Raw genomic sequence first — 27,360 nt, 5'->3', positions numbered from 1 at the left:
AAGATGTGCCGCAGGAACGTGGTGCTTAGCGTATCCCATCAGTCGCGACTAACCGTCCTCAAATCGACGGTTCTGATCACCTTTCAAAGATCTCCTACTCGGCGGATGCTGTCCCGTGATTCGCATCCAATCATGCCTGATTCCGCGATCTTGCTTAGTTTGCATGTACCGGTGGGAGTTTGTCGACTCTGTAGCTCGGCTTCCGCACTCAATGGGACGTCAAATCTCCGTCTTTTACTCGGATCGCGGTGCCAGATCTGCCGATTAGGAGAGTTCAATCAAGGAGCGGCCTAATCCGCCGTTGTTGCGTGCAGTGCCACTTTTCTGTCTCAATTCGATCGATCTCTTCATCCGAGAGATCAAGAAGCCTTCCTAGCCCCGGCTAGGGTTCTGATTTCTTGGTCGTTGGGAATCGCGATTTGGCTGAAGTTTCGATTGCCGCCGTTGGTTTTCGAAGGGTAGTGGTGAGTGAGGCAGTTGAGGATACGGGCTGCCGATGCTATTTGCGGAAGCTTTTGAGCGAGCCGGAAGGGTTGGGGCGCAATGTCGTGGGCGGGGCCAGAAGATATCTTCCTCTCTACCTCTCTCGCAAGCTATCTTGACAGTAAGTTCGTCTTTTATTGCTTCATTGGTGCCTAGACACTGTTTTTTAGGGTTTCTCCATTGTGAAATAGTGTGTTATTATTCACAAAAGTGTGCGTGCTAAGGCTTCCATAGCTATTTTTCTAAAAGAAAAAAGATGACATTTGGCATATTTAGCTTTGATTGATTTTGGTTGGAATCATTTTACGAAGCAAAACTTTGTTCCGGATGATCTAATGAATACACTGATATGTAAACTCCGCTCTGCATGATTGTATGTCGAGGCATGTTATGAAAGTTGTATCAATGAGGCTATGTTCGATGTTTTTTTTTTTTTTTGTGTAACTTCCCATTCTGAGGATCCATGTGGTAATTTTGTTCTCCTTAAAGAATTTGCAAATAATCTTTTTGATGAACAAACTCTTTTGAATTTCAACTTGAAGAGTGAACTTGATCATTCAGTGGATTAGCTGCTCAAGTAGTGCACTTTAGGATGAGAAGTTGGCTTAGAAATTGTTGGCTGAATAATTGGAAAATGGCACTGTTGTATAATTGTTGAGTATTTTTGAACTTGAATGTTACTGCTTTGCCAAAAAAGAAAAGAAGAAAACCCCAAAAGGGAGATGCAATCATTCATTTGGTACAATTGAAAGAATTCTTTATTGAGCAAGATACTAGTCCAAATGAACTCTTGTTTTGGTAATAATATGAAGTAATGCAGTTTCTCCACTAGATTGACAGTTAAAACATTTGTTGAAGATGTTACAATAATACGTTTTAGGGGCTCCGGTTTACATCTGCAACCATATAGTATTAAGATCACTTCAAGCACCTTGATACAAATCTGTGGCTTGCTTGGCTGATTGAGTTCCTACTTGGATGCCAAATTTGTTGTGTGCTTATTGTTATTGAATGTCATAGGAGCTGACTTAAGCAAAGCTTTCTTATTTCAGATGACATGAAAAAAATGATTGCTATGTAGTGCCTAGTATGTGACTTTGACTGTTGCTTGATGGAAGATAATGTTTTTTGTGTTCTTTTAATCTTAGTTCAAACAATTGGGACACTAAACTAAATATAAATTTCTGAATGTTTATTTTTTTCACAGAAAAACTCCTTGTATTGTTAAGAGATGGGAGAAAGCTTCTGGGTATTCTTCGTTCTTTTGACCAATTTGGTATCCATCTATCCTTTGTTGATAAGTAAGTGCTAAATTAGCACTCACAAGCTGCAGTAATATGCTGATTAATGACTATCTTCATGTTTGCAGCGAATGTAGTTCTTGAAGGTGCTTGTGAACGAGTAATTGTTGGAGACTTATATTGTGATATTCTGCTTGGACTCTATGTTATTCGCGGGGAGAATGTCGTTTTAATAGGAGAGCTGGTAGTGATTTATTTGATACCTAATTATTTTAACATGTTCGGCCATTGAATGTTGATCCCATTTTGTTTGCTTTTTGATAAGGACTCAGAGAAGGAGGAGCTTCCAACTCATATGGTTTGTGTTTCAGTACCAGAAATTAGAAGGGTAAGAACAAACTTATACCTCATTTCATTCAAAACTCTTGATGCATGAATCCGCCATGTATGGATTCAAGTTTCATTATCTTTATATTGTAATATGTGTTGTTTCTAGGTGCTTCTGCATTTGTTATTACTCTATTTTTATGGAGGGTTTCATGCATTGCATTGTCGTTTTCTTCTGCTTACTTTGTCTTTCAGTTATCGCAATAGCATAGTTGGGTTAAATACTTCAATTTCAGTATTCTAATGTGGCTGTTTCCTCCACAGCTAATTATGGTAGTATCCATATTCAGATGCTTTTCTCATGGCAATGATGCTAAGTAACCTACATTAGTTAGGAAATGAATCTCAAAAAAGGTCATTGCAAGTTCAGATTTCAAAAATATACTATATATTTCTATTTATGCAAGTATGTATTTTGATGAAGAAATTCTTGTTTTTTTATTTGAATATTTCTCTTTTGGCCCTTGATTCGAATGAAGTTCCCTTATGGTTGGGCAATAACTTCGAGAAGTAAGAATTCATACTAACAGTTATAAATGACTGGCTACTTTTTTGAACTACTGTAACTCTCTGTTACCTTTTTGACAGTTATGCTTATCATGAAAATATCTGTTCTTTCCTCAAAGTAGATCTTGTGTTGATGGGTGCGTGATGTTGGAAGCTTTAGATTACATGAGGTCTAGAGTACTCTTGTTGGTCTTAGGAGTTTCTATGATCGTGAATTTATAGTATCTTTTTGTTTCCTGTATCTTTTGTTTATATATGTTGTTTAAAATTACTCTAGATGGTTAATGCCAACATCATCGTTGTAGCGATCAGGATAATTTTACTGTACTCAAATAAACTTGTGCTTCAGGGATTACAGAAATCATTGTCTTTAGAAGTTAAAACTTAAAAAAAAAAATGCGACTTTCTTAGGCTAAAATTTATCATGGATCACAAGTTTTGTCAGAGCTGTAGCTCTTGTATTATCCTATTCTAGTATTGGAGTTACGAAATAGCTTATTTACCATCTGAGTATAAAAGATGCAACTATTTGATAATAGAAAACCAAACTTGTATGGTAAAATTCCATCCTTGAAAATGGGTATAATTGATCTCTTCTCAACTATTTCTTCCCAAAGCTTGGCAACTGTTAGATCGTCCCATGAGATTAATTTTTATGACAATGTCTGTGCTGTTGCATTTACTTCAATACTGTTAAAAATCCTTTCTGGTTATATTTAAGTCATGTGTGATCGCATGTCGAATTAACTTGTCCTTAACACTTGTCGTGAGGTTATTAGTTTTGCAATCGTTGTTTTCTTTTGATGTAAATTGTAGCCACTAAACCCATGGCTGATATTCATCATCATTTGTTGTGGTTAGTTTACCCATATATTCTCAGCTGTTGTGGTTAGTTTGTCTGATTTGGAGACAACCTTTTTCTCATCCTTCATTTCTTTATTTCTGCTGATAAAATTGAAAATAGGTCTGTAGTACCTTTGTTCTCCTCCATTGTTTGATCAATGACACTAAAGTTTCATATTCCACATTGAACTTTATTTTGAAAAAAAGTTACTCTGTGAGATATACTCAGGCTTGTTTCTGAAATTGTAGCAGTGAAGTGGTTGAAATAATTCTTGCAATTATCTTTGAAAGCTCATAAAAAAAAATCAATTCAAGTTTGAACAAGGTTTTGGACCTCCCTCCTAATGCTTTTGTCCAAAAGTTTGACTACAGGATGAATATTCTTATTTGGATGATATCAAAGATAACTTATCATCTCAAAATTCGAAAAGGAAATTGATTTAAATAACTGCGAGCTTGCATCCTATTTCGTAAGTGCCTGAATGACCCCATGGATTTAATAAAAGCTGGAATAGTGCATCAACAACTATGATGAGCTTGGGCGTTCTGATTCACTGAATTTCTTCAAAGAGCCCACCCACCATAATTAAATACTATTCATGTTTCATTTATGCATTTAACAGATCTTGTCTTTAAAAGTGATGCAAGTGGTCCAATTGCATACGCACACAAGTGGCGGTGAAAGAATGGAAGATGGAAGGGACCAAACAAGTCTGTGCCAAGACTGTCAGTCTCGTGGATGCTCATCCTCTTGTCCTGCTTGGCCTTCAACCAAAGAAAAAAGGGAAAAAATCTATCAACTTTTCTGTAGATAAAATTTAAGTCACTGCTTGGAAAATAAAAATAAAAACTTATTAGGTGGTGGAGATGATACATTTTTGATCGATCCAGTTCGGTGAGGTCTCGTTCTCGGTTCCTTTTGGAATTCCAAAATGTTAATCTAGTTCAAAACTGAAAAGTGAAAAAATTGAAAACTTTCTCTACAGCTCTCGACGTATCAATTGATGCCGATCTCGCCGCCTGTGTATGATTCTTTTGTGGAGGCGCAGTGTGTGCGCATATAATTTATGTGACGACGATGCCAGTGAAGAAGAGTTGGCCGCCGGAGCAGGGGGAGCTGGCGATCTCCGGCGATCGTTTGCGGGCTTTTGCGCCGTGTTGCTCCTGGTGCTCGTCGCTCGCCATCTTCTCGTAACGACACTCCATGCTGCAGAATGCCTTCTCTCTGCTCCAAGATCAGATTTTGCGTCTCAATTAGTACGAAATGATGGGCGATGATATGATTTTTGGGGAAAAACACAGCTTTTTGAATTAATTTTATCAACCTGTACATGAAGATATCCTTCCCGTGAAGTTTCTTCCTGCAGAGGTAGCAGTTGCTGAGGAAATCAGCAGCGCAAGCGCCTCCCGCCGGCAAGTCGACGCCTTGAGCCCTCGATCCGCTGCATAACCCCACACTGAACCCCGCGCGGCCCGTAGAATGAGAAGAGACGCCGCTCACTCTCGGGGAATAGATAGCAATCGGCGCCGTAGCGTGGAGCTTCCTGGGGCTGGGGCCTGCGTCGTCGTTGAGGGCGACGGCGATTCCCAGGCCGACGCGGCCACGGTCGCGGTCCCGCCACCTCCGGCCGATCGGCTCGGGCTGATGCACCATCGCGATCGATTGGAGGACGAAAGGAGAGAGCAGATTGGGGAAGAAGAGGAGGAGGAAGGGGAGGAATTGGGGCTTCGCCTCTCTCTGCTTCTTTAAAGTCTTCAAGTCTACTGGCGTTGTCTTTTTCCCATCCCATCATTTGTTTACCCATTTTTTTACTGTCCACGGGAATCAAAACGGCAGCAACCTGCATTATTGCAAGTCTATGATTGGGTGCGCAAAACCAGGGTCTTAGAAAAATAAGGTGGGCGATAGTGTTGGAAAATCCAGGCCGTCAAAGCACCCGATCGACGATCAAGAATGAAACTAGGGATGGGAAAGCGACGAGGTCCGTGCTGAGGAGTCATCTCGATGGCGACCGGGTAATGGCGAGATGCTTCGGTGCCGGAAGGTAATTGGTGGAACGGTGGGACCGCTGTATAGTGACCGACACGCGTCGATCTCACGGCGGTCGAATGTGTGGGGCTTTTATGAACGTAGCGTGACCAAATTGCCCCCCATCGAGATCCTTTATTTATTTTTTTTATAATTTAATTATTTAATTTTTAAGATCTAATTAATTTGAAAATGATTGATCTCTTAATTTTAAAAGTATTTTTATTTTTAATTTTTTTAATAATATAGATATTTAACTCTTCTAAATTTTAGAAGTGATTAATTTAGTTCTATAAAAAAATTTTAAAATACAAATGATACTTCACTCTACGATCAATATTTTAAAATTATTTTTTTATTAAAAAAATTAATTTACCGTATATTATAATTAAAAATCAATCTATTAATATTTAATTAATTAGAAAATATAAGTAGTGCACCGTAAGTGCCGTAGACCTCGTAGGCACCTTTATTTTCAATCATCGAAGCTTGTTTAAGGAGCAAGAAATGGAGGGCATTTTGGTCATTGACGGGGGCGAGGGGGCTCCCCAAGCTAATAATACGAGGCCAGGACAAAAATTGTCGTAGTGACGTGTTAGGTTGGACCCACTGGCGTAACACGTGCCGATCTTCTGCCTCTCGCCTTGCGCAAGCCACGTGACAGGGTGGGCTGGCGTTCTGCGATGGAGACGCGCCTATCTGTGGGCCCTGCGACGTCGACCGCTGCCTCCGGACCGGGGTTGGGCCCACTCAGTTCATAAATAATCTATTTTAAGACCTAAAAAATCTTAAAGAGAGCAAGAATTTAAAGACTCATTTTTTTTTTCTAAAAGCAATAATTCATGGATGACAATAATGCTTTGAAATTAAACATAAAACAACGATAAGGATATGATTAAAAAATAAACCTCGAGAGTTTTTTAATTAATAAAAAATAGCCATAGGACTGCGTTTTGATAAAATGTCAATTATGAAGATAAAGAAGATTCAGTGTCATTTGATTGTAACGTACTTTTTTAATGATTTTTTTTTTTAAAAATAAAGATAAATGCATCTTTACACTGTGTATGAAAATAATATGATTCTTCACGGATAAAACCGACAACCAGAGCAATAAAGAAGTTTTGGACGAAAACGAAAGCCATCAAGAAAAGTTTAACAGGTGAAAATGACAAAGAGAAAATATAAATTTGTGGCTGGCATTTATTAAATCAAAAGAGTTTTTTATTTGTATTCTCTCAAAATTACATTCCAAATATCAAAGTGACTCCTAATTATTATTATTATTTAAAATAATTTTGTTTCAATGCTATTGTAGCAATTAGCTAGAACAGGTAGCTATAGTTATGGTTATATTTTAGTTAAATTATTTTATTAATTAATTTTAATTAAGTTAAAATAATTTTAATTAAAATTTTGATAATTTTTTTAAAAATATTTGTATATATTACTTTATATATAATAATTTTAATTAGATCGGAGTAATATTTCTTTATGTTGTAATAAATATAATAATTGCTATACAGTTATAAGTTGATATATATGGTTGAAATAAAGATATTTTTAATAAAAAATTAAATATATATATATATATAATAAAATATCTTTTTAATAATAATGAAAATAACTTTTCTAAAAAACAAATCATGTGGTGGATATTGGGATATTTACATAATTGGAATAAACGACAAGTCTCAATCTATCAAATCAAACCTTTAAATTAAAGCTAATCAATTAGGGACATGATGTGCATCTAATCTAGTAGGAGTGTTTTGTTAGCATGGATCATGATAGAGTCTCAACGGGTTGAGTTTGAGATTACTTAGGTTTTATTTTGGCTGATAAACAATAGTGTTGTACATTGTCTAAGTTGGACGACTAAATTGAGCATGATTCAAATTATTTGGAGTACAATTCAACGCGTACTTAAGCTTGAGATGAGTTGAATTGAGTCTAGCATTGTATTTAGACTCGCTAAGCCTTTTGTTTAAAGATATTATAAATATATATTTCATTTAATACATTTTTAAAATAATACTTTTAGTAATTATTATTAATATTTTAATAAAATAAAATGATGGATAAGACTCAGTCTCATGTTAAGCGAACTTAAATACTAACAATAAGTTGTAGGAGAATTTGACCACATCTATAAGTACCATTGACTAACAAGGTATTTACCCTCTTAATGTATCCATCGGTGAGGCTTAATGTTGTCGTTTTTTGCTCCAAATAAAAAAATAATCTTACATTTAATATAATACAAAGATAGCTTTAAAAAATGGACTTACTTCTCTCCCTTTTCACCTCCTCATCCTTCCATTTTATCTTTCTAGTGACTATCAAAGTCATGGCCATGAACCAGTATTTTAGCTTGGCAAGAACACATGGGCCATAAACATTGAATACTAAAGGTCCGTTAGGAAACTGACATTTAAAAAAAAAAAAGATTATATAGAAAATATGTTTGATATCGCTTAACTATATTTTCTTTAAAAACTTTTAAGATTATTTAGTTTTTAACTATTTATAATCATTTTTTTTAAAAAATATTTTTTAAATACTTGTTATTAAGAATATATATGAGAATTATATCTACCATTTTCATTTGCCCAGGCTGGTTCAAGTTATTAAAACATTGACTTTTCTCAGAATCCTCTTTTGTTTGTATTCACTTACCATTTTGTTATAAAATGCTTAACTTTGTCATTGTAAAAAGCTTGAGCCATAAATCAAATACATTTTCTTTTGATCAACATAGGGGGCACTAATTCACCACCTATTCAGAGCATCACAACATTTACCGCTAATCCATAGTCAGCAGTGCTCCTGCCGGGCGTGCTACAGAATAAAACAATGCAATTTCAGCATTTTTGCATACACAAACTAAATAAACGGCCTTGCATTTTACTGGGGCATAATCTACAGGGGAAAGATGAATAATCACCCAGGATATATTAATTCAAAACAATATCAAAACTGAAAATGGACCTACGGTACAGAGACGCTCATTAGTAATCAGACGATACTAACCGACTTTTGCCAACATGTGTTTTAAGTCAAGGTTTGATTACTAGTAGGGTGCGAACAGGATGGATGAGTTGTGGCCGCCGAAGCCGAAGGAATTAGATAGTGCTACCTTCACATCTAATCTCTCCTTTTCTGGACCCACTAGCAAACTCGCATCCTGAATTTAACAAAAGAAATTCCACATTCAGCTATAGTAGTATTGATTGATAACATATTTTTTGAGGCACTAGAGATTAGTGTCACATCCACTCTATAAAGGGCAATACTATTGAATACCTACTTTGATCCTTCCTTTACACAAGAGGTGTATACTACAAAGGTCCCTACTGAGAGATTTTTAACAGGATATCAAATAGATAGTCTTCAATTATCTGGGACATAAAACTAAGTGTGGGTTAATATATAGTTCCAAAGCACCTTTAACATTTTTTTTCCTCAAATCTAACATAGATCTTTTGTTTTCACATAATCTAGCATCCATCGTCACTCGTCCTATCTCTATTAAAACAATGACTTGGCTTCCACGTGGATGCCTACTGGATAGGGTCCAATGTCCACATGTCTAATTGCCACAGTCGGCTACTATAAACGCCATCGTCATTCATCAACCACTAGAAACCGTCAAGCACACACAAATTATAACATGAGCCCTAGTCACTGCCTCCCCTCATCCTTTGCCCCAAATTGCCCTTCCTCCACTCCCATGTTCCCATTGGGATTAAGGGCACCAAGGTTGTTTTTTGCGTGTCTCGAGGAGGAATGGTGCACTCTTAGGGAGGAGATCGTGGGGGCCAAAGAGGCGGGAGAGGAGAAAGGGAGAGGAAGGTGAGAACAATGTGTTGAAGATGACCGAGATTTGCATTTCCCCACAAATCTCACCATGGGCAATTGTTCATCAAGAATTGTTCGACGTGGATGGAGTGATGCATAAACACACTAAGGAATTCGAGGTTGACACTAAAGAAGATGTTGTTAGTACCGATGGAATCAAAATATCTCCACAATGATATGATATTATCTACCTTGGACCTAAATATTCATGGCTTTGTTCTCGAACTCTCCCCAAAAGACCTCTACCAATGGAGATACTTTCCATCCTTTTAACCCCATGATCTTTTCCATGTACTTTAGATGTGAGACTATGTTTGCACCCCAATAATCCCCCCTCAAACAAAGGACCACAGGCCCCTCCAACGTCGTTTTGATGTCTGAATCCTCGATTCACCAGGACTTTTTGTCCCTCGGTCCACCCGACCTACTAGGACTTCCCACCTAGCCGCAGTTAGGACTTTTTACCTCTCAGTCCACTCGACCTACTAGGACTTTCCACCTAGTCGCAATTAGGACTTTTTGCCTCTCGGTCCACCCGACCTACTAGGACTTCTCACCTGGTGTCTGGTCCTCTTGATTCAGACACGGGAGCACCCACTTCCTTTGTTTAAGGTTCAAATCACATGGTTAGATCTGGATCATGGCTCATCCGGCGGTTAGTCCGGTGAAGAACGGTCTCGCTCTGATACCACTTGTTAGTACTGATGGAATCAAAATATCTCTACAATGGCATGATATTGTCCACTTTGGGCCTAAGCCTTCATGACTTTGTTCTTGAGCTTTTCCCAAAAGGCCTCATACCAATGGAGATACTTTCCATCCTTTTAACCTCATGATCTTTTCCATGTACTTTAGATGTGGCACTATGTTTGCACCCTTGCAACCCAACAGACCACTAACCCCCAACGAAACAACTTCAATGGAGAAGTGGCAGATGGGGAAGTTGACGGCGGTGCCAAAAGGGGTGACATAGTGGTATGTGCATAAACAGTGAGCGATGAGCAATTAGCTTGGATTATTCTTTTGGGAAGTTGGAGGTTGACTATCGTTCAATCTAGGAAGGAGGGGCGTGAACCAATTGATGGTGACATGGATGTATCGGCAGAGGAAACAGACGAAATCCTAGACATCATCTAAGATTCTAAGCTCAGCCAGCAAAAGGATCTTGGGGTGGGTGGCCAGATCAATAACCTAGTCGTGGATCTGAATGTTTTGACAATCTTAGGTTTTAAGATTGACCTGTGTTTTTGCTAACAAAGAATCAGATCATATCCACTTCACATCCAACATAGGGGTTATCCTAGGTGACAACTAGCCACATGGATGTCAGGCTATCATTTTAATGGAGAGATTGGTACTGTAAATTGAGAGAATAATATAATTCAAACCCCTGATGAAAAAGACAACCCATATTTGAACAGAAAGAGAGCTCAAGTTTGCAGAGTTTAGTTCACACTAGAGAGCTGAAAATGGAGAAGAGTGCAAAAGTATCAATTGGACAAGGTAGCAACTCTAATGAATACTGTCTGCTATTTCATTATAATAGCAAACGCAACCAAATCATCACTCCGCTTCTTGTGTTCAGAGTCCAGAAGAAGCTCTAAATTTCAGCCATCTGAGCTATGTTCCATGAAGGGAAAGAAATGTTTGTACTCAACTATTCACGCATGCAATGCATTACTGATCACCACAGGTTGAGACCTTCAATCATGTTCTGGGAACAAATGAACGTTGCAAATCATCAGGATTATATATGTCAAAATCATTTAAGAGCCTGCAAGAACGCAAAGTCATTCCGTGTATATACAGATATTGCAAAACTATTTTTTCAGATAGTGGGCAAAACCAACAATTACCACACATCAAATAAACACTCAAGTTTCAAATGATACACATTAGCGCTACCTACACACATCCAAATATATTGAAGCGCTCTGATCGTCATGGTTGGAATGCAATTTAACAAATGTCTCCTGAGAAACATCATGTTTGGAATCAAAGTTATATCGATCAGTTTGGTGTTTACTATGTTGAAGGAACTCTTTCATTGCCACCAACTTAGACATTGCCACCAACTTAGACATTGCTGGCTGACCCAGCCTTGGTAGCACCTTGCAGTTGCTCCATAGGAGAACTTGTGATGCTTCCAACAGATCCATGTGTCTGTGAGCTCAGTTGTGGACTTGCAGGACCAGGCCCAGGATTAACACTATTGTTCATTTGCTGCAATGCACCTGAACTCAGCTGCTGAGGACTCATTGCATTTTGTTGGCCCATTTGTTGAGGGCTGATCTGCTGATGCTGCATCAACATTGCTGACGGAGAGCCCACCATTGGTGGGGAGCCAACCTGGGCCTGCTGCAATGGTGAACTTATTTGTTGCTGCATTTGTTCCTGCTGATGCTGCTGCTGCTGCTGCTGCTGTTGGGGCTGCAACTGCTGCTGCTGTTGAAGCTGCTGCTGCTGTTGTTGCTGCTGCTGCTGCTGCTGAGGATTTAGGTATAAGTTTGCTCCTGGTACTTTAGGAGGGCCCATAGTTGACATTGCATTCCTTTGCAAGGGATTCATGTTTGCTCGATTCAATGCACCCAACATAGACAGACCTGGCGAGGACGGAAGCATCTGGTTCGAACTCCCTGGCATGCCAGTAATACCAGATTGACCATATAGACCTGCTCGACTTTGCTGTGCCATCCTTAACTTGGATGCCATCATAGCAGCCTGTGCATGGGTCAAAGAATTTTGAGGAAGTCCTGCACTGAAATTGGAAGCTGACACCAGATTCATTTGGTGAGAGCTTAGGTTGCCCAAGCCCGACATAGAGCCAATGGGAGAAGAGATAGCACGCATGCCACCCATCCCTACTACATTGTTCAAGTTACCAAGGCCCATCACATTGTTGCCCATGTTTCCCATGCTCATGGCTGGGTTAAGCCCCATCATCACTTTCCTAGGAAGTTGTTGCTGCTGCTGCTGCTGCTGCTGTTGCTGTTGCAATATCTGAAGCTGCAATTGCTTGTTATTTACCATCTGGTTAGCTCCCATCTGCAGATTTGAATTCTGAGCAATCATCTGCTGTAGAGGATTGGTTGAGAGCAGTGTTGATGACCTCTGAAGTTGTGCAGGTGGAAGCTGCTGTTGCTGTAGCAATGGTGGTGTATTTTGCTGCATCTGCTGCGGTTGTTGTTGTTGCTGCAGCTGATGCGATTTCAGTATAGATTGATCTACCTGCTGCATCCTAGCAGACATGAGAGCCCCTGAAAGATAACCCTGCGATACTGCTAGAGTCTGACTGTTGTTAGCAGCTGTCATCATCCTTGCATTGTTGGAAGGAAGTTGGGAAGAATTCATGGGCCCAATTGCATTAGCAACAGCAGAGAAAGCTACTTGTGATGGTTGACCACTAGCTATATCTGACGGTTTCATTTCAGATGTAATTCCAGACGTAGAGGTAACTGTCATCATTGGTGTACCTGAAGGTAGGCTACCTGGAGAAGCAACCATGCGGATGGGTATAGATCGTATTTGATCTTCAGCCTTCTGATATCCATCATGTTCCATCTGGAGAACATGAAATATAGATGAACATGTCACTAAAGAAATATTTCAAGATCTAAAATTTTCTCCTCATACTTACCAGTTGAACAAACTGCGCTGCAAGCAGATCTGCATGGTTCTGATCATTGATCAAAATTGTGATGTTAGATTTCAAAGGAACAACTCGAGCAAAACATGAATGACACAGGACTCACAGTTGTGGGTAATGTTAGCTGATAATCTTGAACCTTAGAATCATCCATGTACTCGTACTGCATTGATACAGTGCCATCAAAGGGCTTCTCAGTCATGATCAATCTCATGGAAACTAAAAGAAAAAATCAAGACAAAAATTTAAATAGTATCAGCACAGAATATTTTGGAGTTTTTTTGCTGTTAAAGGAAAGAATGTTCACGCAAGGAAAACCTTGATACACCCGCTCATTGCGTACAAAGCTGATTGTTCTGTCCTTAGGGGTATTAATTGTCCCACCAATTACAGATTTCGCCAACGGTTTCCTTTGATCTGTGAAATCCTCGACATTGAATGAATCAGACAGACAAATTGCAAGTTCCTGGGTGGAATGTCGTGTTGGTTCTTTTCTAGGATAATCATCAACTTTATTCTTCTTGGGATTAAGTTGGTGTCTGATACCAAAAATGAAAACGTTAGCTACGGCTAGCTGCTGATTTGAATTGCCATTTCAATCCAAGTAAATACAGGTACCAAATTGAAGTTGCTTAGATCTAAAAAATGGATGTTAAATAAACAACAAAAGCATTAAGGTAAGGAAACATGCATGTAGCATCTACTAAATTTTCTCCAGGATACCAACATATTTTGTAAACATGAAGAAAACAGAGAAATAAACATTGACATACTCTGTTTATCCTAGGTAAATTACCCTCACAACTTCCAAGTGGCAACTATTCAATTCATAATTTTGACATACTAGAATTATGTGTGAGACAGTAGAAGTTTACCAAATTCAGGTGAAAATGAAGTTCTTCCACTACAGTTTTGAAATAAGATGTTATGATAATATGATTCAGTTTTGAAATAATGCATATCATATGTGTGAATAGGGACTTAAGAGAATCTAATTCAATACGATTCAATATTGTTAGATAAAAATATTATATAGAATAAGGCATATCAAGTCTTATGAGTGTCAGAATTAGTTATCTTTAAGGGCTAAAAACACTAGTAATATTATCCTCCCTTAATGGGAGACCGCAAGGTTCAATGAAGATGAGGCATCCTCCCACATCTCCGTCGAAGCTTGTGTCCTCAAAATTTATCTACATACACAACAAACTGAATTAAATCCAAGTGAACCCATCTGAACCAAAAAAGAAGATTTAGAGAAAAATGAGAGAATGGGTTCAAAGAAAAGAAGATGATAGTGGTGGATGGAACCAAAAGCGACAAAAGAAAAAGAAAAAAAAATGATATTCAAGATTACTCTTTCCTTTACACTTTTCTTTAAGCATCATCAATCATCCTTTGTTTGTTTTCTTTTCACTCCTTTGTTTGTTTTCCAACATCTACTCCCTCTTTTAGAGTAAAATGACTAGAAATTATGTCTACTACCGACATTTCTCTCATCTCCAAGTCACTTAATCTTAGAACCCTAATCTCACTCATTTCTGCAGCAAATTTCTTTGCTAGTTGAAACTAAGAAAAGGTTAGTAGTTCATCTCTTTTCTAGTATCCTCTTTTTCTCAAACTTTAATTAGTTTCTGTCTCTAACATGCTCATCTCTCAAAGCAATATTAACCTACTTAGTGTCTCACCCAAAATTAACTCTTAGTTCATGAGCATATGCTGAGACATAATCACCCTATTTCACCCTGCAAGCCTCTACCAAGTCATCTCATCCTCACAAACTCATAAAATTGAAATATCTTCAATTTGAGGGAAACCAAGGAAGATGATAATATCAAGTCCTTTGAAGGGTGAAGATCACTCAACAACCATAGTCTAGGAAACAACCCTTCAACGATCAATCCAAAACCAATATGTTCATGTTGTTGCACTAATATTGTGTTTTGTTTTTATCACCATTATGTATCTCAGTTTTATCAATTATTTTTGTAGGATTTCTATAGTTTATATTGTTGGGTTGCAAGGGTGCAAACATAGTCCCACATCTAAAACACATGGAAAAGATCATGGGTTTAAAAGGATGGAAGATATCTTCATTGGCATAAGACCTTTTGGGGAGAACCCAAGAACAAAGCCATGAGGGTTTAGGCCCAAAGTGGACAATATCATGTATTGTGGAGATATTTTGATTCCATCAGTACTAACATATATTATATGTTGAACAAGGATAGTATCTATGGTCCAACTTGAGAGGAAGTGTCAAATAAACCATTATATATAAGTCGAAAGCATATCTAATATTATGCCTAAGCTTAATTAAACCCAAAAAAAAACTGAAAAATCAAACCAAGACCTTAAAAATCAAAGGATGAAACCTTTGTGATGTAGAGAAGTCAAATTAGAGTGAAAACTCAGAATGCATGATGACATAGAAAGAGAAATTTCTTATCATGGGAATCAGAGTTGACAACTAAAGTGGAGGCAAAACCTAAAAGTGACCAACAAGAACAAATCCTGCCAATCAAGACAGAAAGATGACCACAAGGATAGAATGGATGATTATTAAGAAGACCGGTCACACCAAAGTCATCTTTTATTCCTCTCTTCACATAGCATGATTGTCACCTTCTTCTCTTCGACTATATTGATAATAGTTTCCTTGCATTGGATGATCTTTACCTTATTTTTAATGAAATATAAATTGTTTAGTTGTCATCGATGTACAATATGAATTTGTTTAATTTTACTAAGAGAATCAGCTCACTCCATTAATAATATGTCCTATTAAATAACATATGATATTATTTTTAGGATGTAAAAAATATTTCAATTAAGGTAGAAGTTATAATTTCCATCTAAATCATATAATTCACAATTTGAAAATTCAGGATTCTCAATAGAAACCTCAAATTGACAATCTTAATATAAAATATCAGTATTTGTATCAGGAGCATGGCTATGTGGTAAGGTTTTGGATACCGACAAGTGTATCATAGACCTTGATCTTTTAGAAGGAAAACAGAAGAGGAGGAGAGGAAAAAGCTTACACATAGCTTGAGAACCTTCATCATCATAGGTTGCAGTTGAGAGATGAAATACTCCATCTAGTAATATGATTAGTGAGGCTATTAATAACTTGGGGTTTATTGAGAAAGAATCTCGTAGACAAGCACCTATGATATTTTGATGAAGTAAAGTTTATTTCCATTATCTTTTGACAATCTTTTATCAAATATAGAATTTTTATGTGAATATTAATATCAAAGAAAATAGATCATATTGTCAAACACCTATGATATTTCTATTTTCTTGATTTTTTTACATGTATTATTTGTGACTAACAATCAATGTTTTATGCTAAAAGACTAACTAATAATAACATATTTGCAAGGTTTTACACTTGGCAACAATGAAAATCAAAATAAATTTTCAAAGGGTAAATATTAAAATACAGAAATCAACAACTTTGTACGGATATATGTGTGTATGATTAACCCTTATAAAAAAAATTATATGCATACCTTTGGGTTATTGCATCAATTTTCATAAATCTGTCAACAATGACTTGATCGCCAAGAGGAGCAGTCCCAATTGAAGGACTGTTAACAGTTAGGGGAGGATTCATATTGCTAACACTAACAGGAGATCCAACAGCACTCACAGTTTGTGTCTTGGTCATAGAATTTGGTTTGCGTTTAGCAGTCCCTGAGGTTTGATGTTGTCGGTGAAGAGAATCACTAGGACTAGAAGTCACAGAAGGAGCACCAATTGTGGCATTAGAATTTGCTATTAACTTATCTTTTTGAACGCCCAGAGCAGAAGCTGTTGCAATGCCACTGAATTGTCCACCTGCAGATCCGCTGGAAATTTCTCCTGATCTTGATGATACTGGTGACTGGACCATGGGCCCAGACGAGACTCTTGGACTGGGCACAGATTTTCTTCTCTGAGATGAATCATCCTTTCCCATATCCTTTTCAGATACTGATCGGACATTTTGCCACTGGATAGTAGAAGGATGGTTTCTCATATATGATTGCTGTGGCAACTGTGCTCGCGATTGCTGCTGATCAACAGCACTGTTAACAGAGAGTGCCTGAACAGCTTCTTTAGATCTCTCTTGCTCTTGTCCATCTAACTGTTCTTCCTTGGGAACATATCTAATACCTTGGTGATTAAAGTAGAAAGAAGCTCCTGGATCTTGGTTAGGTATATTATTTACAGCAGCTGAAGCATACCTCTGATTGCCTAACGTAGAAGCATACTGACCCCCCTTTGCATCTAAATGGCAATGTAGCATTTGGTTCTTCCATTGCAAATCTGTTCCAGTTAATCCTACCAATTGAGACCCTGTTTGTTGCTGCTGTTGCTGAATGCCATCCACCCCTACTGAAGTTTGCTTTGGTCTCTTCATGCCAATAAAAGAAGTCAATTGAGCATCTGGGTTCTCTCTTTTCTTGGAACGAGGGGAGTTATTGACTGTGTCAGGATATGAACCTATCAAGTTCTGTGACGAAGACATATTTGCATTCATCACAGAAATACTGGCTGCAAGTCCAGGTCCACGATCCTGTGAACTAGTAGGCGAGTTGATAACTGTTTGAAGCTTGGCCTGAGAGGGCAAAGTAAGTTTCGTGCTCTCCTGTCCAAAATTGTTAGATCTCATTGATGGAACCCCACCTGATATATGTTGCATTTGCATAGTTTCATAAGCTTGTTGAAGTGATGCATTTCCTATTTGAGATCCCGTTTCTCCAGCCCCACAATTAGAATTGTCAGATATCCTATCAATGAAGATTTTCTTTTCAGGATGTTGGTTATTGGATGAAACAGTCACTTCAGCATTTTGTAGCATTCTCTTCTTCCTTCCAATACCAAGATTGAGCTGTGCAAAAAAGAGAAAAAAAAAAAGTGCATGACTAGTCTGTTTCTCATTGCTTACACGATATCATGTTCAAAAGTACCTTAGTCACAATAGGATCTTTCCAGAGTCTCTCCAACTTTGGAGTAGGATCTAAATAAAGATGTGAGTTCAATGCTTTCACTATTCGTGCCTCTACTTCCTGTATAACAAAAGACATTAATTGACAACTCAATGGCAGGATTTCTGTTAGGAGATAATGTCAAAAGATATTCACCATTAGGTCACTGTAGGTCCAAGAATCATCAGCTATTAAAGAAATGTCCTTAATAACATTTTCCAGTGACATTCTCAAGCGCACTTTCTGTACAGTTGGAGTCACATTTGCAGCAGAAACACTACTTCCTTGTTCAGAAAAGCATTTTCTATAGTCTCGTACCTGCCATCGAGGACTTTGTCAAGCAACTAATCAAGAAGATAATGCTAAGTTTAATGATGGCATCTTTAACCTTTTTATATTTTGCTGAAGCAAAAGAGTTTATTAAAATTAAACAATGAGACAAAATGATGATATTATGCTCACCCCAGTGAACTGGACTTTATGTTAATTGATAAGAAGGTAAAGAGTAAAGAATTTCCTTCTAAAATATTTGACACCATAAAATAATGCCATCATTTTTAGTCAATGAAAACACAGAGGAGAAATGACACCAAATTTACCAGCCTTAGCATGAGATGGTATCTGGTCGATCATTAGTTATTACTCAGCATTGACAAAAGACAAACTGACAAATCAATTGTGCTTATACAATAACACATGCAAGTAAAGTCAGCTCTATTTTTGGAGTCAATGTGTCCAACTGATAGTACAATAACAATATACATAATTCATAATATCCCAGTGAAATTTTGGACTACAAAAAAAATGAAATTTTAGCGGCAATTAATATTAAACAGTTTTCACTAAAAGTATTTTCGGTTACAAAATCAAGGATAATGATTAGATTTGTGATGAAATACTTTTTGTCACAACTGTTGACACTCTTATATCATTTAGTGATGATACTATAAAACAGATTGTATATTTATAACAAAAAGTTCATTAATGTCACATTTAGTGACTAAACAAATTAAACTATTTTTAACCATGGAATTAGACTGATGAATGCAATACCAAACTTATTGTCACCAAAACTTTTAGTGACAAATTCTTAGGTTTTAGTTGCAATGGTGTTGCTAAGATGAAGCAGGAAAAATTACAGGGCAAATAGGAATCTTTTGAGATACGCAGTCTGAAAGGGCTTATCAAGAACTTATACTGGCACATTAAACTTCAGGAAATATTGTGACACACACTTGGTGGTTAAGAGATATTACTTATGTTTCCAGCAAAAATAGTCTGGAAAGATAGGTTGTAGTGGGTGGAACTTTTTACAGTCTCTCTTCCATGCCCTCATATAAAGTTTTCTACGTCACTTTCTCTGTTATTTCCCATATATATCAATAACTATATGTATATCCTGTTAGGCTGATATCCCTAGGTGATTGTTGAAAAAAAAAATCATGTTTTTCCTCAGATATCCTACACATATATTTCAAGATAAGTATTCTATTCTTTTTTCTTAAGTATGACTACTACTAATTTCTTTCTAAACATGTTTTAGCAACTTTAATCTTCTTCTTATATATTTTATGTCCATTTAAATCAGAGGTTTAGCATTTGATTTCATGAGGAAGCTGCAGACATGGCTCTTTTGATCAATCCTTCATGGATGAGCTTAACGATCAATCCTTCATGGATGAGCTTACTGATCAATCCTCTAACAGATACAGCAGAAAGGTGAAACACCAAATGGATAAAAATAAATAAATCAACTTGCACATCCCACCTAATCATTAAACATAGCAAAAAATCTCAAGGATAAAATTGAGTTAGCCATGAACGTTGAAGTTTGAATGCTGTTCCTGTTTAGTTCTTCAATTATAAATAATCTCAATTTAAGCCCTCGATTTAATGAATATTGAATTTATAGGCAAACTTTAAAGGTTGCATTTGGTAGAGTGGTGAAAATATATTTCAATGAATATGTAGGTTGTCTTTGCCACAAAGGTTCAAAAAATCATGTTCTCCTTTTTTGTGAATTTTTTCCCCAAAATTACAATGGACGAATTGGAAAACAAAGCTATAAGCAAGCATTTTCTGCTTTGAAAACTATGTATTTTCTGTGAAAGACAAAATTATACCCTTCAGCAGTTAAATATTATGTATAGTATGCACCCTAGTATTCTACAAAAATCTAGTACAAGCAACATCTTCAAGATACCATACCACTTTATCAGTCACTCCTCTTTGACCATAACTCCCTTGCTTTAAACTATTTGTTTAAACCTATCCAACTAGCTTTAATTGTTGTTAGTTTCAATTTACGCAATAATTAGATCATATCAACAAGAAATTGTTGTCCTTGTATCCTATTATATTGAGATAATTGTCTTGAGTGTATTTTTTGTAGTTCATGTTTAAATCAATGAAGAGCTATTATTAGTATAAATTCAATTTAAAACGAATATCTCGATTGTTTATTATTTACATCGACACTGTTTTAAGTTTTAACCAATGTTATTATAACTCAAACGTTGTTTTACTATTTCAACTTTAAACAATTATGCTCACATAACACTGCCATTATAGCTTTGTTGAACACCTCAATGCTATAAACTACTTTACTACAACTTTTTACTATCAAGCAAATTTTTACAACATGAACATAAGGCATTGGTTTTAAGCTATAATAAAGTGGTTGTTATTTTGTAGATAAAAGATCCAAAAGAGATGCATAGACCAAGAAATCACCAATATAGGCATCATTTACAGATGGAGAAATATCAATTCTTGTGGAACGACCAACAGGCATAATTATGACTAATTGCCAAATTACATAGGCTAATAGGAAAAACAACAAAAACAGAAACTAGGGAACATGCACACAAACAATTAACTGGACGCTTACTTTGTCATCCCAATTGAAAAGAAGGATAATGGTTCCAGCTGTTAATTGTCACTCTAAAGATTTAAGCAACTAACATTACAACTACAGTGCAGCAGAGTAAATTTACCAATTTATTCAAAAAACAAATACAAATTACAAGCATCTAAGCTTAAGAATGCTATAAAGTCAAATACTGCTTACCTCACAGATAATACTCCCACGATAGTACTTGCAAGGTATCTCATCAAGTATGTCACCTGGCAACCACCCTGACTCAATTGCCTACAAACATCATGCAAAATTAACTTTAAAATAGAAAAAAAAAAAAGTATGTGACAACCAGAAAGAAAAAAAATAGAACCTTCGTTGTTTGTATATAAATTTTTCTAAAGAAATTTCCAGAATCATGATCCAGAATCACCAGTTGTTAACCCTTATTTAGAATTGTATTAAGTCAGGTAGAGTGTTGACAGTGCAAGAGCTACAAAATTAGCTATTATAATTAGATGACATATTGGAAACAGGGTCATGCAATTTGTTAATGATGATACTAAATCCTTCAACGCCTACTAAAAGGAAAGTTAACAAATTGTATGGAAATAAACATCAAGATGTGAGCATCTCTCAAAATTTTGGAATATAACAGGCAGCATCCATCATCCAAATTGTCAATGACTTGTTTATAATGTTTTAAACATAGAAAGACTATTTGTGAAGTTGCATAATATAATTGATAGAGGTAGATGGAGCTACCTAAGATTAATTGACCTAGGAAATTTCCTGTAACATGGTATCAAAGTTGTCGTGATCATCATTGTTTTCTCCTCACACACGATTGAATTCGTCACTGATTTCTCCATCGTCATGAGATTCTACGTCATCACACAATCATGACACCTCCGACATCAAGCTATTGCTTCCCTTATGTAAGTTCCTCTCATGCAGCTTCTCTTTGTAGAATCACACACATAACCCCCTTCCCTCATGTAAGTTGCTACTACCCTCACACAAGTTGTTACTTCATATCACCTCTCTGTATTTCCTTCTTGCTGACAAGATGTTCCACTCTGTGGATGCTTTCTCAACCTACAGTTTGCACAGTTTCCTTCCCTTGGTTCAATACTGGCTTGAGTGCTACATATGCTATTAAATGTCATATCTCAATATTTACTGCAGCTGCAATGTCTCAAAGTACATCTCAATTCGTGACACCCTTAGCTTATAGAGATACTTCTATTGCATGTTTGACATACACCTATGGGGCAAATACCTAGATACCAAATTTAGGGTTTCTAAGCTTGTGTGCAGTTACATTTCTGATATGACTACAGGGAAAAAGATAGAGTTCAATTCCCTGGTACTCCTCTCTACCTATGTTACATTGTTGATCAATGTAAAAAAACACTTTAGAACTTGCATAATATAATATTTATAATTAGGTCCTCGGTGTCTACAATGTGGTCACAGTACTCCTCCCTAGAACTTTATTCGCAAATATGTTAACTGATCATCAGAGCTACCGAATTATGGGATAATTTTATTGAATTTATTTTTTCCTCTCATGGAACACTTTTATATATATATATATATATATATATATATATATATATACAGCTTAGTTGTCACATTATAAATTCATTAGCTTGCTAGGAGTGTCTGCTATTTAATTGCTAATATTAGCATATTAATATCTAATTCATTCGACTACTTTGTATTTATTAATTATAGTATTTATAATATATTTTAATTATTAATTATATATTAATAAAATATGATTTATTATCTGTTAATAATCTTAAAGATATATATTTAGTTGGACAATATAGACTGCTGTTTTAATTAAATAACAAGAATAGTAATATTATATTGTTAGCCTAATAATAAATCACTGATAACATGACTAATCTAATTAATTACATCTGTTATTCATTATTTATATTGTGCTATGATGTTATTCCATACATGAAATGTATCCTCGTGTGTTCAATATGATTTGAATGTATGAAGATGTGTTAGTGTATTTGTGCAAACCTCTCAATACAATTGATTAATCTGTTTAATTTTACTTTTTTTGACTAAACCCGCAACAAATGAAATGGCATGTTTAGGAAGGTAGTCCATACTAATTAAAAATATTTTTGATTTGTGGGCATTTTTCAGTCAAATTTTCCACAATCTTCATTTTCTTTTTAAAATTTCTTTCGAATAGTTTTCACCTTTCAAGACATTTATTTTCAAGAAAGAAACTGACAATAGAAAATGAAAATTGTAAAAAAAATCAGGAACAAAATCTGATCTAAAGCATTTCCTAGACATTCATTTGAGAGGAGCCATTTAAATCTCACAAATGCGTGTCCATAAATGAACCTTGCTGATTACTAGAATGTCCAAATTCTGAAATCCCAAAATCTGAAATTTGCAGAAATAAAGAAATGAAAATGAGTTATCTATCCAGAATATTAAGTTGCATGGTAGACAAAACAGACAAGTAGGTGGGCTTGTGTTTTAGCCCAAGCCAACAGTAGAGTAGCTTTTGTCCTTGTATGATTACATTTATGCTGTAGTTTGTAAACCAAAAAAACTCACATCAACGAAATGTCATTTGGTCAATCTTGATAAAATTTGGGCTTCATGTTCATAAAGCAATTGAATAGCAAATATTGCACTAATCTCTGCTAGATCAAAATAATGTCCATATGCAAACAAAGCAGAAAGGAATGAAAAAACTATTTTCAAACGTTCATACATACAGAAAATAGCGTCTCAGATGCTCTATCATATGGATGTAATGACTTAGCATCCTGAAGCAGAGTCTGACAATTCTCAATCTGACAATATCAAATTATATCAGGATAATATCACACTAAAACAGAGAGATTAGCATGGTGTTTCTTTAGATTTATTTCTCATATTAGCAAACCTCAGTAGGCTTTCCAATGGAGTATCCATCCTGATAAAGGTTCAAGATAAAGGACACCTCATGTTCTGCCAAAGAATTAAAAAATAGAAGGAAAAAAAATTAATTGAATAATTTTTATTTCTGAACTGAAACTACATTTAATATATACCTGGTGATAAATTAGTGATGCCATTTGCAGCCTCAGCTATTCCAATCTGCATAGTCACATTTCAGAAAATTAGAATATTAAGGATAAATTATGGCAGTCCCCCAAAAGCAGTAAGGTAACATCAACAGACAGTTTTTAGTAACAGAATTGTATCCTGATATGCTTACAAACCTTTACAAGCTTGGCAAAACATTTTTAAAAAAATGGAAGCTACATGTGAGGGATGAACATAGTGACTTAAAGCAAGGGTATAGGATCTGAAATGTTCCAACATAGGCACAAAACAGGCTGTCGTAGAAAATTGGTACTTGCTTCTCAAGAGCAAAATGTAGCTCAAATAGTATATACAGCCTAACTCCCCCACTAAACCTTATTAGTTATTAGACAAACTTAATATATCATAAAAAATTTACTCCATGTGAAATGTAGGATAATCTACCACAAATAAGTAGGCCATTGCAGTTTCAGCAATAGAAAATTTAGTAACAAATAAAACATAAAAATATATATATTAATAAAAGTTGTGGCAAGTTATTATGATTTCAAAAACTATAAGAATGATAGTACTATGAAAAATAACAAAGCGTGAGTGTCAGTCATTTGAGGTCATCGATACATCTTATCTAGTTGTTGAATTTTACATCATGTGTTTTTACTAAGTTATAGATCATTTGTCACTTTTAATATAGTTAGGTGGAGAATTCGTTAGTTTCTCTGTTCCTCTAACCTTCAATCCTAATTGATTCAACCTGACTAATTGTAAAATTTATTGAACAGCTTAGGGCATATCCATCTTAATCTATTTTCTCAACTTATTATTATTCATTAGATTTTTCCTAAGTAGCAGTATTTTTGTATCATTTCTCTCTCTACATAACCCACCACAAATTTTGTGTTCTCATCTCTACTAACCTATTTTTTGTATGAGTTGTTTCTGGATTGTTAAACACTTTAACCCAGAAAATATAATTGCTCATACGACAATACATCAATTCTTTTTTATATCAAGGAACATATGATGATATTTTAATTGCTCAGTTTTTATCCTATTAATAATCCCTCATTGACAATAAATTCAAGAAATCAAAAACTTCTGCAGAAATTTTCCGTTCATCCAATTTAACTATCCCGCCACTTCTTTGGTAAAGATTTTATTTTCAGGCAAAACAGAAAGTTAGCAAAGGGCTTCATATCCTCGGGGATTTAATGCCTTCAGTATGAACCAGTGACAGTTAGTTAGTTTAGTGTAAACCTAAATCTGGCAATGGTGAGAGCCAAATACTGCATCTCAAAACAAAAATAACAACTCCCTATCAACTTGCAGCCAGTGCCAGAAAGCTAAGATAAAGAAAGGAAATTTAAGTACTTCAATATACAAGATGAGAATATACAAGGCTTGAGATAAAAAAAGTACAACATTATGATTGTTTCTTCGAAGTCATTTGAAAAAATGTCAAACAGTTGCAGAATCTTTGCCAACTTTAAAATACTTAATATTGCCTGACATGTTTCTCCTTCAACGCCAATTTTTTTTTATGAAAGCAACTCATTGCAAAAAAGCTAAGATAGAGAGAGAAAATTTAATTCTACAAAATAACAAGATGAGAAAATAGAAAAGCCTTATATTAAAAAAAAATACAACACCATGATCATGCCTTGGCTTTCATCAGCAACATGTCAAATAGTTACAGCATTTTTGTCAAATAGTTACAGCATTGTTCCTACTTCAACGTCAATTCTTTTACAGAAAGGTGAGCCTCCATTTCGGCAAAGACAGGTTTCAAACTCAGAATCTTAACAACCAATTCCAAAGCTTTCTAGAACCTTCACATGACAGTGGTTTAGTATCAAGATTTTTAATGTTGAGGCGAAGCAATATTTGTTCCACTCAAAACAGACAAGTATATTTGTTTGTATTATAGTTTTTTTATTGAGGTGAAGCAGTACAACAAAAACATGATATCCATCAAATTTAAATTAAATATACAGAATAAATTTTGCAAATAAAATATATATATATTTGTATATAAGTAGAGTACTTGATATACAGTCTCAAACCAATCTCATACCTGATTAACGAGGTATCTAAACCCAAATTAAGCGGGTCAGGTAGTCAGTCTTGGGCGCCAAAAAAATCCTGCCCCGTTGTCACCCCTAATTTGGATTTATCCAACACACAAAGAAGAGAAATGCAATGGAAAACTTCATCGCTCCAGATGACAGGGAAAGAAGAATTAGAAGGAACAGTTATCCACGAGAGAGTAAAATCATATTCCAGCATAAGAGCAAGCTGGAAAAGAAAGTCGTATGTCGTAGTGGAACTAAAACTCAGCATCCTGGATCTTGTTGGAGTTAAACCAAGAAAATGCACTAGTAGTCGATATTACTAAGAAGATCGCTGAGCACAAACGAAGCAAAATTTACGATTCAAGCCCAACAAGAACCAAACTTCAGACAGTAATACTCTCCCACGCAAATTGATATCTTCGAGCAATCCAAACACAACTAGCTAACCCCCCCCCCCCCCCCCCCCCCCCCCCCCCCCCCCCCCACCCACCACCACCACCAGTTATACAATCAAGAGAATAGAATTACGATAGAAAAGAAAGCCTGACCTCACGGCCCAATCCAGCTCCATCAAGGACGTGCGAGCTCTCCTCAGAGCCCTCGCTCGTTTGGTCTGCCTCCTCCGGCGCAAAGCTCGGTTTCGGATGATACCGCTTCCCGATCTTTGAAAGCTTGAAGGAGATCCCCATCTCCACGATTCGCCACCGCCTCCCTTTCTATCGACGCATGATCGGTGAAATCCGGCGGCAAGCGGCGAGCCTAGACCTCGATGTACTTGTAAGGCCTTCGGAAGTCAAGGAGATCCTCGACTCCACTTGCCGTCGGACAGTGAAGGAGATCCTTTCGGTTAGGGGAGGAAATCGCCGAACGAGAGCCGAGAAAGTAAATTGCTACGGGTGGCGTTCGCGTTTGGGTCGAGTTAGGGTGCGCCTTTTTTGGTTTTTAGTTTGTATTTACGATTAAATACGTGCCGATTCTATTTTCAATTTAAACATGGATACCGTATATAATATAAAGATATTTCAACCTCATTAAAATTTTCGATATTGCTACTCAAAGACTCTGAATATTCTCTTATAGATAGTGTGAAGTTAGTATCTAATTTACTGCATCGTGATCAACTGTAATTTTTCGATTTACTTCATCATAAATGATCTTTCCTTGATGAATTCCACCTTTTACAGAAGAAGATAGTATCTAACTTTCCTCCATAGTAAGTTTTAATGGAGAGTACTTATCTTTTAAGTGCTCCTATGTCTCCTTTGCATCGGCCCAAATATAATAAAAAATAAATATTATTAACAAACATTTAGTATAATACGACTTGTTTCCCTTTTAACTACAAGTATAATGTATATTGCCCTACCGATGATTAAA

The 27,360-nt window shown here is 36.2% G+C and overlaps 3 protein-coding genes across 3 annotated transcripts; 1 reads left to right on the top strand and 2 right to left on the bottom strand.

Annotated features, from left to right (window-relative positions):
- Positions 1-224: 224 nt before the first annotated feature.
- LOC141837314 (sm-like protein LSM1B) lies at positions 225-2,318 on the top strand. The gene is made up of 5 exons (XM_074724739.1): positions 225-604; positions 1,691-1,759; positions 1,853-1,968; positions 2,050-2,112; positions 2,307-2,318. Exons 1-5 carry the CDS (start codon positions 544-546, stop codon positions 2,316-2,318), a joined length of 321 nt encoding a protein of 106 aa, XP_074580840.1. The 5' UTR covers positions 225-543.
- A 2,034-nt stretch (positions 2,319-4,352) lies between these two features.
- On the bottom strand, positions 4,353-5,211 carry LOC141840752 (uncharacterized). The gene is made up of 2 exons (XM_074728815.1): positions 4,787-5,211; positions 4,353-4,686 (listed from the first exon to the last, which is right to left on the bottom strand). The coding sequence occupies exons 1-2, from the start codon at positions 5,113-5,115 to the stop codon at positions 4,527-4,529; spliced, it is 489 nt and encodes a 162-aa protein (XP_074584916.1). The 5' UTR covers positions 5,116-5,211; the 3' UTR covers positions 4,353-4,526.
- A 5,887-nt stretch (positions 5,212-11,098) lies between these two features.
- Positions 11,099-26,864, bottom strand: LOC141840055 (protein PHYTOCHROME-DEPENDENT LATE-FLOWERING). The gene is made up of 12 exons (XM_074727941.1): positions 26,532-26,864; positions 23,917-23,962; positions 23,769-23,833; positions 23,599-23,676; positions 21,050-21,130; positions 18,136-18,297; positions 17,962-18,060; positions 16,519-17,882; positions 13,316-13,536; positions 13,104-13,216; positions 12,989-13,027; positions 11,099-12,912 (listed from the first exon to the last, which is right to left on the bottom strand). Exons 1-12 carry the CDS (start codon positions 26,670-26,672, stop codon positions 11,428-11,430), a joined length of 3,894 nt encoding a protein of 1,297 aa, XP_074584042.1. The 5' UTR covers positions 26,673-26,864; the 3' UTR covers positions 11,099-11,427.
- Between the last annotated feature and the right edge of the window lie 496 nt (positions 26,865-27,360).

This window comes from Curcuma longa, chromosome 11 (genome assembly GCF_044706935.1).
Source record: "Curcuma longa cultivar G26 ecotype Majalengka, Jawa Barat chromosome 11, ITB_CL_G26_1.1, whole genome shotgun sequence".
NCBI lineage: Eukaryota > Viridiplantae > Streptophyta > Magnoliopsida > Zingiberales > Zingiberaceae > Curcuma > Curcuma longa.
The sequence above is the reverse complement of the archived record's forward strand: the minus strand, read 5'-3'. Positions and strand labels throughout refer to the sequence as shown.

Excerpts from the sequence above, each read along its gene's own strand:
- LOC141837314 (XM_074724739.1), top strand. The coding sequence starts at position 544 with ATGTCGTGGGCGGGGCCAGAAGATATCTTCCTCTCTACCTCTCTCGCA. Across the intron at positions 605-1,690 it reads TCTCGCAAGCTATCTTGACA|AAAAACTCCTTGTATTGTTA; the intron begins GTAAGTTCGTCT and ends TTTTTTTCACAG. Across the intron at positions 1,969-2,049 it reads TCGTTTTAATAGGAGAGCTG|GACTCAGAGAAGGAGGAGCT; the intron begins GTAGTGATTTAT and ends CTTTTTGATAAG.
- LOC141840752 (XM_074728815.1), bottom strand. The coding sequence starts at position 5,115 with ATGGTGCATCAGCCCGAGCCGATCGGCCGGAGGTGGCGGGACCGCGAC. Across the intron at positions 4,687-4,786 it reads AAGGATATCTTCATGTACAG|AGAGAAGGCATTCTGCAGCA; the intron begins GTTGATAAAATT and ends ATCTTGGAGCAG.
- LOC141840055 (XM_074727941.1), bottom strand. The coding sequence starts at position 26,672 with ATGGGGATCTCCTTCAAGCTTTCAAAGATCGGGAAGCGGTATCATCCG. Across the intron at positions 23,834-23,916 it reads CATCACTAATTTATCACCAG|AACATGAGGTGTCCTTTATC; the intron begins GTATATATTAAA and ends ATTCTTTGGCAG. Across the intron at positions 12,913-12,988 it reads CAGCGCAGTTTGTTCAACTG|ATGGAACATGATGGATATCA; the intron begins GTAAGTATGAGG and ends CATGTTCTCCAG.